The sequence below is a fragment of the Balaenoptera ricei genome, chromosome 11 (genome assembly GCF_028023285.1).
Source record: "Balaenoptera ricei isolate mBalRic1 chromosome 11, mBalRic1.hap2, whole genome shotgun sequence".
NCBI lineage: Eukaryota > Metazoa > Chordata > Mammalia > Artiodactyla > Balaenopteridae > Balaenoptera > Balaenoptera ricei.
In genome coordinates, this window is record NC_082649.1 from 81573987 (window position 1) to 81590658 (window position 16672).

The window sequence follows — 16672 nt, forward strand, 5'->3', positions numbered from 1 at the left end:
ACTGCCACCATTAATCAAGGGCTAAGTGTCCTGGAGACAAATAAGCACCATGGAAATGGCTCCTTTTTCTCCTAAAGAAACACGAACATGGTGGCACTGGGTGCAACTTGGCTTTAACCCAACAGGAGGGAGGGGTCTATGCTGAAAGGATGACCTTTGACATGGAGACTTTCTGCTTCGGTACCTTGTGAAACAAATAGTTTCCTGAAAACAACAGTCTACTGCCCAACCTCCCACTAATGCGATTAGGGAGCTAATTTCCTGGGTTGGTTTCCCCCCCATTTCACCCATCAGAGCTGGTTGCTACAAAGGCCCTCTCTCCTGGAAACTGCTCCTTCACCAACACATGCGAAAAGAGTATGGCTTGACTGACTTTGAAAAAAAAAATGTGAGGTATACAGATGATGATCGCTTAGCAACCGAACAGCTGGGACTGGCCTCCAGCAGGACTCAACTGGGGGCTTTAAAATCTTCTTAGAGCATTTGCTGTGCCTTCCTTCAAGCCAAGAGTAAACAAATGTTTACACACAGCAGATTTGATGACAACATCATATTCCTCCTAACTTGTTAAGAAACCACTGTAAGGTTCAAAGGCTCTGAGGTCTTGACCTTCACGCTCGGTGAAGTGTGACTCGCCATCTTTGCCTGGACTTTTCATTTGCTTCCAGAGAGATGTTCTTTGGCCAACAGGTAATTTTCCCATAATATTCCATTAAAGAGCCATGACTACCTCAGACTGTCTGCCCCAGATGACAAATCTTCTTTAATTTTGCTTTCATTCTTTACAAGGAGAATAAGAAACCTCTAGTGAGAATTAAAAAGATATCAGAAGGCCCTCCCCAGTTCAGGCACCTGACCTGGTTGATGAAGTTGAATTGAACTGAGGCCACTGCTTGGAAGGAGATTATTTTTCCAAGAAGGAGAAGAACAGTGGAGAATCCTTCTCCTTTTCGATGAGAAGAAAGGAGCAGCTCAACATGGTGTTTGGCTGTCAGGAAATTAACCAATAAAGGAGGCTGCATGCAATGCTGCTGGATTTAATTAGGAAGTAGTAAGGCCACAGCAGTCACGGGCTCTAATTTATAATCCAGTCCACGAAGGAAAATGCTTGACCCATTGTGCACAGTGGTTGAAGGAGAAATGTGGGATCCCCCAAAAATAATTTGGATAGGGTCCTCAAGAACTTTGTTAACTGTTTTAAAAGGTATCACTCATTTGGATATTTAGGGTGAGGAAAAGCTGATGCAACCACTGAGAACTGATTCCAAGTAAGATTTTACAGTCTTTAAAGAAGGAATGATTCTGTATATTTCCATCATAATTCCATCCCCCCATTAAGCACATGGCAGATACTCAGTAAGTGCAGACAGCATGAGCAATAGTTATTATTCAATAATTATTCAATAATTCAGCCATCATGTACTTAGTTCATATCATGTGAAGGCTTCATATCGGGAGCTAAAAATATAAAGACACAGCTTCCGACCCTAAAACACTAGTGGTCACATGGATAAATAAGGAACAAGTCTCAAATGAGTTGATGGTGACTGCATCCTTTTGGCTGCTCAGGTCAAAACCATGGAGTCATCCTTGACCCTTCTCTTTCTCTCATACACCATATTCAACCCATCCACTAATCATGATGGCTCTACCCTCAAAAGATATCCAGAATTTGACTGTGTACTGCCAATTCCACTGCTCCCACTTGGGGACAAGCCGCCAGCACATCTCTCTTTGACTACTGCAGTAACTTTCTAACCCATCTTTCTGTTTCTACCCTGTACCCTACCCACCGACCCCATCTATTCTCAACATAACAACCAGGGTACTCTTTTAAAAATACAAATATGATTATATCATGTTTTTCCTTGGTTCAAAACCTCTAGTAGCTACCCTCATCTTTCAAAGTTCAAGTCCTTTCAATGATTATATAGTCCTACATGATCTAGTCCTGATACCTGTTTAATCTCATCTGGGACTCTCCTCTGTGCTTACAAAGCTCCAGCCACACTGGCCTCCCTCTATCCTTGGAACAAACTAGACATATTCCTCTTTTAAGGATTTCACATTGGTTGTTCCCTCTGCCTGGAATGCTCTTCCCCTAGATAGCCACTGTCTCTCGCTACAATTCAAGCATTTCAACTCCACTGTTCCCGCCCACCCTCAGTATCCCAATTTCCTTTATGCTGCTCTGTTTTCTAATTTTACTTATTACCTTCTATTACCTGTTTATTGTCTATCTCCTTCCACTAAGAAGTTCTAAGAAGACAGAAATTTTTATTTATTTTTTACTGTTTTTGTTCTGTTCTGTTCATTGTGCCTAGAACAGGGCCTGGCACATATTAAATAAGTGGCTGGCTGAATGGATGATGAGACATTGCAGAAAATGCTACAACAGAGGCATGTGTAAATGTTGTATTTAATTAGCACGCTTGGCTAAAGGATCATTGCTTATCTATAAATGATTTCATGCAGACATTCCGAGATATAGATACGGGTTCTAATTCAATCCAACAAATTCTCATTTCTAACTCAATATGCCCAGATGTTTGGACTAAGCCTCTGCAGAGGCTGTATTCAGATGCATGGAGTCCCTGCCTGGACATGATGAGAAAGTGCATTCGTTTCTTTTAAACACTGACTGCCCAGCAAGACTGCCCTGATTTCTTCCAGATCTGAGCGCAAGTCGTGCTGCTTTTCAGAGCTAAGAAGAGTCTGGTTGTGCAAGGTGACTAGCTGAATCCCTTTCTGTCATTACCCCAGTCCCCGTGTCCTTTTTTTTAATGAAAAATAATTGGCTGAATTTCCTAATCACTTATGGAAGTTTACAGAATGATAATCTGAAGTGGGACTGGGCTGAGCAAACAGCTGAAAATGAACACAGGGTTGTTGGTGAGCTGTGGTTTGAAAACAGGAATAGATATGAATTAATCATGCGCCTGGTCATGGTGAGAGAAAGATGAAGAAAGCATGAAGTAACAAGATGGGCCATGTTAGCAACGACATAAAAAACATATTGCCAGTATAGAACCTTTTGGAATGACCGAGAATAATGAAATGTTGAATAAGTCCACCTGTGGTCTGCTATTGGTTAAGTCAACTAACACCTCTACTAAAACACTGGCATGTCAGTTACCCAAAGGACAGATTTTTTTTTTTTTTTTAAAGACTCAAAAAGAGCAATGATTTTATGCTAAACTTACAAGGCAAATACTTTCAAAACTTGATTTGGGGATATATGGGGATATATGTATATGTATAGCTGATTCACTCTGTTATACAGCAGAAACTAACACACCATTGTAAAGCAATTATACGCCAATAAAGATGTTAAAAAAAAAAGAAAGAAAAAAAAATTCGATTTGGGGCCTATTTTCTAAGATCCAGAGTCAATTCCTTGATATTGACTACTATAATTACACAACTCTTATATCAATAGGCTGAGGGTGTAATGTGCAAGGGTAATAAGTTTCAAGATCAACTTCTTTCTTTTATGAAAATACATGACACATGAAAGCTGTCCACCTGCTATAGGGGAAAGGCAGTAGCCTCTGCCAACGGCTCCAGAGAACCAGAATTCCCACAAACGGCAGGGGGCACCCATCTCACCTAAGTAGTTGTCATCCTCTGATTTCCCTGAGAAACTGTGCTGCCGCACATCGATGTTGGTAGCACCAGCTGGAATTCGGACCACAATATTGTAACCTGAAAAGAATTGAGCAGAAATTGAGCGTTCCACAGATTGGTTCATTTCCTCTAAGCATGGTGTAAAAGGTGGCAACAAAGGAGTACAATATAATTCTCACTATGAGATGCCTTATAGCCAGATGGGTAATGTACCTTATCAAGACTGATTTTACACTTGACATGAATACTTTTACATATTACACGTGGTTAACAATGTTTACACTTTGACTATTTTCCTTCTCATGGTTCTTAGGAACAAATTCTTACCATAATGTACTGTATTAAATGTTCCTGCCACTGTTTTGCACGAAGAATTATCGCCACCACAAACCCCACATTTATCTCTCCGGGCTTTTGAGTTTAAAACATGATCGCATCCAGCTTGCTTTTAAAAAGAAAACAGTTGAAATACATGGTAAGTATTAGAGAGATTATAAAATGATAAGTAATGTGTTTCTTTGAATGAGGTGCATTCAAAATGACAAGAACTTTTAAGTCTCTTTAAACTTTCAAGGGTTGGGAACTCAAATTGTCTTTAGCCTTGCTGTGGGAAAATGTGGTCCTTGGACCAGCAGCCATGGGCATCCCCAGTGATGTTGAGGATGCAGAATCTCAGGCCCCACCCAGATGTACTGAGTCAGAGTAGATTTTCCGGCATGCTAATAAGACCCTTAAGTGCTTCGTCTACAGATTAAAGTTAGAGAAGCACTAGTCTACAAGTAAGTGAAGTAAATGAGAAAAATAGCTCAGGCATGAAAAAAAAAAAAAAGAGAGGTTGAGGACTGTATCCCATTAAAGAGCTCACAACCCATCTTAAGGGAGCAGCCGCTGTCCACTGCAGGTTACTGCTGCCATGCAAAAATAGGAGCCCAGTGTTCACGTATCCCAATTTTTCAAAAGGGACTGGAAAATTTGATTTTATGTGAAATCCCCTATGTTTAAATACAGGCTATGAATGGAGGACAAAGCATGACTGCAGGCTGCCAGGTTGAGGCCTCAGGCTCTAAGCGGCCTCTTTAATTTCTTCACGTCTTAATGCAATGCAGCAGTGTAGACTGGGGTCTGAAGAGGACACCGGAAATCACCAGAAGACCAGGAGGACAGAGTTCACATCCTCAACTATTTTGTTCCTTCGAATGAACTAGTCTTTGAGGAGAAACTCAGTGTTTTGCTCTAGCGCATGGACTAAAAAGGAAGTCCGCACTGTAGCTGTGGGTCAGGAGGCGGGTGAAGCTCATAGGGGCTCTTCGATCAAATCCTATCAATGAGGAGCTCCAATGTGCCCTGGACTCCACGCAGCGACATCACCTCAGAGCCTGGCTGCGAGGGATGAGTTCTGACTGGTGAGAGCAGGGAAATGGTGCCAAGCCCTCAAGAAATCAGCGCTCTGATTCTTTCCCGTCTGCCAGAAGGGTCTCGATTTCCCTCCCAAGAATAATTTGCCTGTATGTCTTTGGTAGAAGTTATCCTGCTTCAAATCAGAAATCTGAGTGAGGCCGGCTCTTCCTCATAACATCTTTTTGGAGCACAGCTATTCAATCTACAAAACTCACTGTCAGGAAGCTTTTGGGTTTAACCTTATGCACTGTGGTTATCGTAAAGAAGTGTGTATGTGTGTCAATTATAATAAATCTTCACAGGGAGCTTTTTTTCAGACTCCCACAGAGAGTGTCAGAAAAATCTAGGGCAGTGGTTCTCAAACTTTGGCATGCATCAGAATCAGGTGGTGCTGGGAGGGATAAATTAGGAGTTTGGGACTAACAGATACACACTGCTATATGGAAAAGAGATAACCAGCAAGGACCTACTGTATAGCACAGGGAACTATACTCGATATTTTGTAATAACCTATAAGGGAAAATAATCTGAAAAAGAACACACACACACACACACATATGTAACTGCATCACTTTGCTGTACACCTGGAACTAACACAACATTGTAAATCAACTATACTTCAATAAAAAAATAAATCAAATCAAATAAAACATAAAGAAAAAAAAAAAGAATTAGGTGGTGCTGATGTTGGTCCGGGGGGCCCCACTTTGAGAACCACTGCCCTGGTGATAATGCACAGATACTAGCAGCTGCTATTCTATCAAGGAAGCCACACATCACAGCTTGGCAGCAAGACAACACAGTGAAGAAATCGCCATCTGGGACTCACCCGGCAAAGGCCTTGGACACAGATGTCGTTGGTGTCCTGGCCACACGGAGTTCCATCTACCACTCTGTCACGGAGCTGATAGTAGGCCGTGTTCCCCGCCACCCTGCAGAACAGCTTGCAGCGGTCCTTCATCAGAACTAGACAGGAGAAACACCATGCAACGTGACTTTTGTGCCTGGACCCCGTGCCAGCCTGCCAGCCACGAGCACGTCCCCAGATGCACTTACTTCCACTGTACTTTGGGACCCAGCGCACGTTCGGAAGCAGACCATTGATGTTGAAATGCTTTCCATCAAAGTGAGCACATTGTTCGTCTCGGAAGTCTCGCCTCTGCTTGGGACATGGCTCCGTGTTGCAGGACTTAAATTTCATCCTGCGCCCTACACAGTACTTCCCACCATTTTTTGGCCTAAGAAAAGGCAAAGAACACACATGCTGTATTATAATGTATTTCTCCCCATGACCCGATAATGTAAAGAACACAGACACTGTATTGTAATATATTTCTCTAATGTATTATAATGTCATGTATTACAACGTGGCTTCCTGTCTTTGAGGGAAGCAAATGTGAAGTGGTCAGTGACAGTGGCCAGGGCAAGGGCTCTGGAATCTGGGTTTGCACTCTGCCTTCAATATCATTAAGTGTATAATCTTGGGCCAGTCACTGAAAGTCCTTGAGCCTCAGCCCTCCCACTTGTAGAATGGGAAGGCACCACCTGGTAAGGCTGTTTTGAGGATAAAATGGGAGAGCATCTAACTTAAAGTTTGAAATATAAAACCTGGCGTCTATTAGGCCATTCTGTGTCCTCCTTCCCCTGAACATCCACAGTCCTTCAGTTTTAAAAACACAGAAGGTCAAAGGTACAAATGAGTACTTGGAATGCTCCTGTCTACCTTCCATATCATGGTACTTTCATGGGCAACCATCCTAAAACTTGCACCATTCCATTTCCGTTCATTTCTGGCCCTCTTCTCTCTTCCTCTCTCTCCCTGCATGACCATTGTTTTTGCTTTGTTTTACAAATAAGATGGAATAAGGTGTGCTCATATTTTGACTAACTTAACAGGAGAACCAGGAGAGAGTGTACTGGTTTCATTAACTGTTGTGTGACAACAGTATGCAGGACGCCTTGCAAAGCATCACAATGCAAATTTAATCTCAGCATGCAACCCCGTTCATGGATTTTCCAGATGTGACCCAGAGAGTATATTAAACAACCCAACTCCCAGCAGTCAAGAGCTTGCCAAGTGCATCACAGAAACGGGAAGATCACAGAATCAGAGGAAATTGGACTCACTCACAGCCCAGGGCTGGAGCAGCTCGGATACCAGAGCTACTCGGATACCACAGGTACCACAGTTGAGGGCACCTCTCAAACTGAAAGATGTCTACCTTTTCTCTTTAGAATGAATCTTTCAGAGTAATTTGGACCATAAGAAGTGTTTTTGTTTTATTTTTGGTTTTGTTTTGTTTTTTTTGCTTTGTTTTGTTAAAACAGGGCTTGGGGAAGGGAAACATAACCACGACTATAAAATACAGAATGAGGGGCAGTCTAGCTGAGCCCGTGAGGCTCTAGAGTTGGATCTGGCTTCTTATCTTGGCCCTACCCTCACTGTGTGACCTTAGACAGAGTTCCTAGCCTCCCAGAGCTTCAGTTTTCCTCTTCTCTAAAATGAGTGCACACAGCAAATGCCTAAAAGTGTTAGTGACTATGATGTTACATGTCAGCACAACCCAACCTAATCCCATCCGATTCAGCAGTTTGTTTGTTTTGAGCACCAAATCTGAGCTATGACGTGTGCACCGTGAGGCAGGTCTCAGTGGTACTGCAGAGTGCCTGAGTCTCAGGAAGGGCTGCCTGGCCATGATGCTGTCATAAACATGTTCCGTCCACCAAAGATTTGTGGAGGGAGGTAAGAGCATGGGCTTTGCAGTTACAAGCTGGGCAACTTTGTGTGAGTTACCTGGTCTCTGTGAGCTTCATTCTGCACATGTAAACAGAGATGATACTGTGCACCTGAAAGGCTTGTTATAAACGAGGAGCTCAGCAAGGAGTCTCATAAGTATTCATTGTTATTATGAAGAAGACTGCATCAAGGGATGCAAAACGGCACAAAACCCAACAGTATCTATGTCTGATCGTTTCCCCATTAAGCCCGTATGATTTATATCTGCCTTGTGTGCTTGACTCGCCTATATTCACTCACATCTTGCCCAAGGGGAGGGTAGCTGAGGTATTTTTGTATCAAGGGATGGAAGGTTCAGAAAAGTTAAGGACTTTGCCCAAGGTAACACAGCCAATAAAAGAACAGAGACAGGACTGGAATTCAAGCTTCCCAGGTTCTCCCACTGTGCTCTTCCTGCTTCATTCTCCAGGAACTATGGTCCAGAGTCCTGTCTTTTTCTTTTCTGGTGCCATTTAGAGATACAGCCTTGGTTTTCTGGATACCAAGTTCTTCTCTCAGTACCAAAGCACCCCAGTCTCATGCATAAAATATCACGGATGACACATGAATAATAGATCAGGCTCATACCGCCGTAAAACCTGTTTTCCCTTCTACAAGGAAGACCCCTTCAATTTTTTCTCAAATTGAAACGATCTCTGTGGAATCTTTTTAAATGTCCCAACAAACTATAGTGGCTCCATCAGATCATTTACCTGTTGCCTGGAAGTAACTCATATTTCTTTCCCTTTGAAAACAAATTTTTTTCAGTGATTTTTTTTCTTTCGGTTCTCTTATATAAGAAGTCTTTTCTGACTCTTGAAATTGATCAAGAGCAGCAGTTCCTTGGGCAGCAAAGAGTTAACATTTGCAGGTGGCTTCCTGATTCACATGGTAACAGAATCCACCTTTGCTTGCTTTGACCACTATCAAATGGCAAAGAGCATTTTGTGACTTATTTCTATAAATGACATTTTAAAAAATAAAGAACACACAGAAAACACTCCATGTAAAAGGCAATATTGCCGAAGGTTATAGATACAGATTCTGGAAACAGGATTTGAATCCCAGCCCTGCTTCTTAACCATGGTGCAATCATAGGTAAATCGCTCAGTGTTGCTAAGCCTCAGTTTCCCTACCCGTAAAAGAAAGATGATGCTAATATCTACTTCAAGGGCTGAGTGAGGATTAATGGGTTAATAGATTCAAAGCACTTGAACAAGGCCAGCCATACAGTAAATGTTTAGCTATTATAAGGGTCTGTAAACTACAGCCTGTGGGCCAAATCTAGCCTACTACCTGTTTTTACATGGCCAGTGAGATAAGAATAGTTTTTACACTCTAAAAAAATTTAGAAATAAATAAAAAGAATATTTTGAGACACAAGAATTATATGAAATTCAAATTTCCTTGTTCATAAATAAAAGTTCTATTGGAACACAGTTACACCCACTCTATACATACTATCTACGCATGTTTTTCACTGTATCAGCAAAGTTGAATAGCAGGGACAGCCATCCTATGGTCCACAAAAACTAAAATATTTATTATCTGACCCTTTACGGAAAAAGTTTGCTGACCCCTGAGCAGTCTAGTGTACAGGGCACCATGTCACTTTGCAACTTCAGTCACTGACTGTGCACAGCCATCCTGTGTGGTAGGTAGTAGCGTCCTTGTTTCTGAACCCTTGCTTGAACTGGGTTCAGAAATGTTAAGTAGCCTGGCAAGGTCACATGCAGTTAAGTGAGACATACTGGCTGAGAGACCAAGGCAGGTCTCCCTGACCCAAAGCCCACAGTCTGGCCTCTCTCCCACGCTGCCTCTCTTGAGACAGGTCTCTTTCCATTTCAAAACTGATTCTATGACTTTATTTGCTTTTTATGTAAAGGCAAATGATATTTTATGAATAAGCATAAATTTGTCCTTTAGAAATATATGGCTTTTTTAATATCCTAGACAACAGGATCTCTTCTTGATTTGCACGTCCTGTGTAATGAGGAGGGCTTTACACAACTGAATTTACGTTTCAGCATGGAGAAATTCATGTTTTAATTTAATAATTTAGCTGGATGGAAGTTTTTTCCCCATATAGGCAAATACTGAAAATTATAGGAAATGTAGCTTTAAAAATAATATTAATCACATTTTCCAACTATTAAGATCCTTTTAAAATAATGCTTGTCAAATAGGGATGGAAAGGACTTAAGGAAATTGCTGATTAATTACTATGAAAGTAACTATATTCAGCACAGGCAAGCTGAATCATATATACAAAGAAAATTCACGATGCTGCATGGCCAAAGCTATGAAAGAATTTTTGCAAAGATCATGGCAGGTGCATTCTACTCTCAAGGAAAGCTAAACTTTGTTCTGCAAATGGGTTTGAACAGAAATCTCAACATCTATGTTTACTTACGATGAATTACAGTTAGCACAAGGAAGAAATTTCTAATGATACAACAGGCGGCCTGAGAAGGTAGTGTATTTTCTATATTTGGAGGGTTTTAAGAAGGGGTCTAATGACCGATTACGGAGAATGCTGAAAGAATATTCAAGGATTAGATGGGGTGGGCCAGGGAACCATACTAGCGATCATTAATAATTCTGCCAAATGGGGCAGTCTATGGGACTGGATATCTCTATTCATTCATTAGTTAATGGCTCTCCCACAGCAACCAATTCTCAATATTTCAAAAGACAGATCCTTCTTGACTTATGATGGGGTTATGCCCTGTTAAACCCATTGTAATTTGAAAATATCTTAAGTCGAAAATTCATTTAATGCACTTAACCTACTGAACATCCTAGCTTGGCCTAGCCTACCTTTAATATGCTCAAAACGCTCAGGTTAGCCTACAGTTGGGCAAAATCATCTAACATCTAAATAATAAAGCTTATTTTTTATAATAAAGTATTGACTGTCTCTTATAATGTATTGAAGACTATACTGAAAGTAAAAAGCAGAAGGGGTACCTGGGTACAGAATGGTTCTAAGTGTATTAGCTGTTTACCCTCACGATCGCGTGGCTGACCGGGAGGTGCAGTGGCCACCGCTGCCCAACATCAACAGCGCATCGTACCGCGTATCACTAGCCCGACCAAAGACCAAAATTCAAAATTTGAAGCACTCTTTCTACTGAACGAGAATTGCTTTTGCACCACCGTAAAGGAATCTTAAGTCTAACCATCATTAAGTTGGGGACCATCTGTAAATTCATCCAACTCAGCGCTCAAAAAAACTTTGCTGCCATTCTTTACAGCCAAATGAGAGATTGGTTTTCTTAGATGAAACAGACATATGTTTATTCCCTTTTATGGAAGATTTCATAAGCAGTTGCTACGCTCAAAGCCTAAATGGGAAATATTTAGTTCACAAATCCTGTCTTTTCTCAAATCTATGAGTTTATTATTATTCTTTAATTTAAGCTATCTCCTAATTTAAAAGCAAAAGAGAAGCACGAGAAGAAGGAAATACTTTGCCCTTCCTAAAGAACTCGTGTGATTTTTTTAGTTTGATAGACTAAAACAATTCTATAAACCATTTTGTTCCAGCCACCAGGAAGCTCAGAGCCAAATTTAGAGCACAAAACAACAAGTATATGGGCCAAAGGCCTGGTAATGCATCTTCTATTTCCAATGCTTTGTTTTGTTTTGGTACTCCAAGTTATGTTTTTGGTCATTCTGATTTCAAATTTTATTCTATTACATGTTTCTTATAGATCAGGTGACCACATAATTGTTTAATTCAGGACACTTTGAGAATTGAAAGGGGAGCTATCAATAACTTCTCCAGGACAATAGATGTAAACTGGGACCATCCTTACAAACCAGAACATATGCTTATCTTATATGTAGGGCATCAGTCAAAAATGGGATTAAGGGCTTCCCTGGTGGCGCAGTGGTTGAGAATCTGCCTGCCAATGTAGGGGACATGGGTTCGAGCCCTGGTCTGGGAAGATCCCACATGCCGCGGAGCAGCTGGGCCCGTGAGCCACAATTACTGAGCCTGCGCATCTGGAGCCTGTGCTCCGCAACAAGAGAGGCCGCGATAGTGAGAGGCCCGCGCACCGCGATGAGGAGTGGCCCCCGCTTGCCACAACTAGAGAAAGCCCTCGCACAGAAACGAAGACCTAACACAGCCATAAATAAATAAATAAATTTAAAATATTAAAAAAAAATAAATAAATGGTACAGCCATTAAAAAGAAAATTTTAGGAAAAAAAAAATGGGATTAAAAAAATAAAGCATTTAAAGATAAAACATTAGGGCTCCATTCTCATGATGGTGAACCAGTTGGGACCAACAACTTTTTTGGGATATGAAATTAGAAAGAATATGCTTTCTAAAGCTTGCTCATCAAGTGTAGCATGATCCCATGCACATGGCAAGGCTGCGTCTCTTTTTTAGCTTGCATGCTTTCAAGGAAAAAAAAAAAAAAAACTAAAAATATAGCTTAAAAGTATCCAGATGCTAAATAAATACATTTTTGAATCACATGAATACAGTGAAAACATAAGAACAACCCAGTGTTCTCAATAAAGGTATACCTTGGATTCTGAAAATGGAGATCTTCATTATATTCTAAGGGCTCCGCAAACTGAGAAAAGCATTTTGCCAGCAATGGGGGCGCTGGGAGGGGCTGCATTCCCTGAAACTTCCTGAGAATCAGGACAGCAACCACTTCCACATTCTACATAATGAACCATTCGCTCTGCAAATTTCTCTGAACAAGCTCTTAAACTGATTTGGACCTGACTTTCCCTTTTCAGTGTCCCTTTCCCTTGTCTGATTGACTCCCCCAGTGCCATCATAACCTTGGTTTTAAGAGGCAGACTCCTTCCTTAGTTCACAGGGACATCCCGAAGTGCAAATAACTTGGAGGAGTTTTAATGAAATGATGTCAGTGCTGACACTCAACTAGGTGGATTTTATTATTTTAAAACCTCCCATAGCAAACAGCCAGGACAAGGACCTCTAATTGAAGTCTTTAATGATCGGTTCCTAACTTCTGAATGAGAGGATCTTTGTTTCACTTTGAAGCTCAAGATCTTTTCCTGCTGAGATCTTTACACTGGGTGATTTTCTTTGTCTGCTCCATTCCAATTATGGAGTGATTTATCTCTTTCCACTTTCCACACTACTTTTAGAATTATTCTAAGACTATTAAAAAAAAACAAAAACAACCCCCCACTTCTTTTGAATGGAATATTCTTGAGTCAAAATGTTAAAAGCACCTACTGTTTGCAATATCCACACTCTCATGATAATAATAGCTTACTCTAATAATCACGATTTGGTTCAATGTAGCCACCCAAGAGTTTTTAAGTTTTAAAAGAATTCATCATATCTGCTGCTAGCTTAAAATGTTTTATTTTAAAACTTCGACAGTACAAGTAGCTAGGATATATAACTGCTTTTAACAAGCAAGTTGTGGAACAATATATATAGGATGACCCTTATTTTATATTCTGTAATATTTATTTCATATAATACATATTACATCTATAATCTCTTTTAAAAGTTTGAAATAACATACAACAAATTATTTTTTAGTGGTTATTTCTTGTGGGGGAGTATTGGGGGTAAGAATAATAATGGCAGGAAGTTTTTATATGATATACTTTTGTATCTGAATTTTTTGAAAGCATCTACTATATTTATATTATTATTTTAAAAACTAATACTAAGTATAGACGCTATGGAAAAATCTAACATGTATTAGTTTATATCCATAGCTACAGTGTTACTTTTACAGACCAGAGCCTGTGTCTTATAGCTCTTTCCTTGTCCTTAGAGATTAATATTACGTGGATATGAAATAATGTTGGACTGTGAACAAAAATAAATTAAAATAAACTGATCACCATCTGTGATTTGGACTATACAGATTATTTATTTAGACCAGGGCTTGCAACAGCAGGCTAAAGCTATGTCCTTTTTGGTATACACAATTCATATTCTCCTTATAAAAAATTGGAAGCACCCCACCCTTGGTCTATAGTACTCTACAGTACAACCTAGTCTACTGCACAAGCCTACTTTGCTCCTCTACCTGCTTGCTTCTCTCTACAATCCAGTCTGCTATCCTTAATGTAGGCTGTTAAAAATAAATGAGTACTGCTGAGCCAAACCCTTTTACAAAATTCCAACGCAGCTGGTTCTTAAAAATGGTTGTGAGTTTGCACATCTAAACACTCATCTGGGAAGACCTCTCGGGCTACATAGGTTCAATGCCAATAATATCATGTATTATTTTCTATCCCTTTCAACTTTATGCATCTTACATCCACACAAAATTTGATGTCATTACTTATAATGAAGATAGCAACTTTTTAAATCCACTTATAAATAGCCTCTCCCCAAACACATATCTATCATGATAAGATGTTGGGAAAGAAGCCTGTGGGCTTTATTTGAGCTTGTAAGTTTCAACAAGGTTCTACTGGTAGAGACAGTCATGGTCACACTCTGAGAATTATCCTGAAAAGCAGTTTACTTTACTTTTGATTCAAAAGTAAATCCTGACTTAGGGTTCCAGGTCCCCTGGGGTTCACTCATGCCACCTTGGGGGTCTGTGTACCCTTTTCAGCGTTTCAGTAGCTAACTGGAAAGGATACATTTATCTACAATCTGGAAGGAAATGTCCGATTTCTTTGTTTCCTCATGAAAATCCACTTGTTCACTTTATTAGTGTGCTATCCCAAGCTCTGGGCGGGGGCAGGGGGGCAGGCAGTGAGATATACCTGACTGTCAAAATTGTTGACCAACCAACACAAAGCATTTACCATTTAAGAAACTAAACTTTTAATAATAAAGGGTCACAGGAGAAAAATAATAATACAGAGAGATAGAGCTTAGATAACATTGGTCTGGGCAGCTCCAGATGTCTACCCAATGTCTAATTTGGAAAGAGCTCTTTACTTGCCTCCAGCTAAATTATCCCCTTTAGGAATTTTTCACCCCTGCTACCCCAATAATAAGAGTGACGAGTTCTAGGACTTACTCTGGTCTGTTGCACTCTCGAACAGCTGTTTTGATACCCCCTCCACATGTTCTTGAGCAGGTTCCAAAGTGACTCCAACTTCCCCAGGATCCATCAGTCACAGGGACCTCCATTTCTTTGGGAACACAAAATCCAAACTTGCAGTGCTGTATTTAATAAGGGGAACAGTGAGGGAGAGCTCGGTTCTTGAGATATTGTAGGACCCGCTGTCCTTTTAAATATACCACACTTGCATTGTTTTCCATGTGCTGGTTTGAAATGCTACAATTTCATCATCTACGTGAGTCATGGAAATGGTAGGGAGTTTAATCTCGGGCTCAGTGGTTTTAGTCTGTGTCTTCATTTACCACTGGCTTGAATAAAACTGGCCAATGAGTGGTTGGCTCCAGGCTGTTAGGGTAAGTCCCATGGCCAGCCTAGAAGCGCTCAATTAGTCTACTTGGAAAAATGAGGCGTGGAAATGGGCTGTCTACTGGTTGTAGACAGGGCTGAAATGAGTTATTGGATTTGCATAGTGCATCTCCATTAACAAGGCCTAGAGATGTCGTGAGTCTGGTAAAATACAATGCTTTACTGCTCCTCACAGATTTGAAAACCAATTTTAATTAAATGGGAGAGGGAAAAAAAAGCTAGTTACATGATTCCTATAAACTCACTCTAGCAGAGCACACAGGATGAGACTAAAGCAAAAATGGACACATTACAGAGAGCCCTAAACTTTATTGCTTTTTGGTTACTAATGGTTTCTGTTCTGCAGCCTAGAGCAGGAAGAAGGCCATGATGCTTAAAGCAAAACAAAGTAAAACTCCTCAGCAGGACAAGTGAGTGGAGAAGCCCATTTCAACCCTCTGCCATTGTTGGGGTGTGAGGCCCTGACACAAAGCCGAGGTCACTGAGCAATGGACAAAGGAAGAGGGGCAGCAGTGGCGGCAGGAGGGTGACGCCGTGCCGCTCGCTCAGATCTCTGAAGCGGAGCTGGTGGTGGCCACTGTGATTTATCCGCAGGGAGGACCCAGGCACGGAGGTTAGAAGCAGAGTAGCCTGGAGGCCAGGCGGTGGGCGGAGCGTGTGGGGAAAGGGAACAGATAAGAGGTTGGTGAAGCCTCAGTCAATGGCCAGTCCCAGCAAAGGTCTGGCGAACAATTATTTTAAAGAGCGCAGTTAGGCTTTCTCTGTTCTGCCCTGCCTTCTCCCTTGTAATTACCCTCCTGAGTATCTGAGAACACATCCCTTTTCCTGGGCTGTTTGGTTGAGGCTTAAAAGGTACGGCATCCAGAGAATCTTGGGCAACTCTGCATCCGAGAAATGAGGGCAGAGGTGACCACATTACTCCCTGAAATCATTTTATAGTTGTCTTTACAGCGGTCTTGAACATTCCTTGGAATATATGTACATAAAATCAATGAGAGGCAGCTTGGTCTAGAGCACCACTATCCAGTAAGAATGTAACATGTGCCACATATGTAATTTAAAAAATTTTAGCAGCCACATTAAAACAAGTAAAAAGAACACTGAACATAACCTTAATATATTTTATTTAGCTCAAAATGTCTAAGACATTACTATGTCTCCATGTAATCAACATAAAATTATAAATAAGATTTTTTCCCACACTTTCTTTTTCACGCTAGATTTTTAACACCTGGTGTGTATTTTCATTTTAGCACATTTCAGTTCAGACTGACATTTCAAATGCTCACCAGTCATGGGTAGCTAGTAGCTGCCATATCGGACAGAGCAGGTCTTAAGGGGACAAAGCTTAGCAGGCAAACAGTCTGGTGGTGTGGGATGGCCATTCTACAGACTAACTGTGACCTCGGGTGAGTCACTGAACTCTACTTCCATAGCTGAAAAATGGGGACCTACCTGCC

General features: G+C 40.9%; 1 protein-coding gene across 3 annotated transcripts in view; it reads right to left on the reverse strand.

The window, feature by feature from the left end:
• Positions 1–16672, reverse strand: part of ADAMTS9 (ADAM metallopeptidase with thrombospondin type 1 motif 9) — a 170737-nt gene that overhangs the window by 108169 nt on the left and 45896 nt on the right. For all 3 annotated transcript variants that reach the window (XM_059940130.1, XM_059940129.1, XM_059940131.1), the window contains 5 exons: positions 14802–14947; positions 6082–6263; positions 5855–5991; positions 3955–4072; positions 3610–3705 (listed from right to left, as the gene is read on the reverse strand). In XM_059940130.1, coding sequence (XP_059796113.1) covers positions 3610–3705; positions 3955–4072; positions 5855–5991; positions 6082–6263; positions 14802–14947 — 679 coding nt within the window. The remainder of the gene's footprint in view (positions 1–3609; positions 3706–3954; positions 4073–5854; positions 5992–6081; positions 6264–14801; positions 14948–16672) is intronic.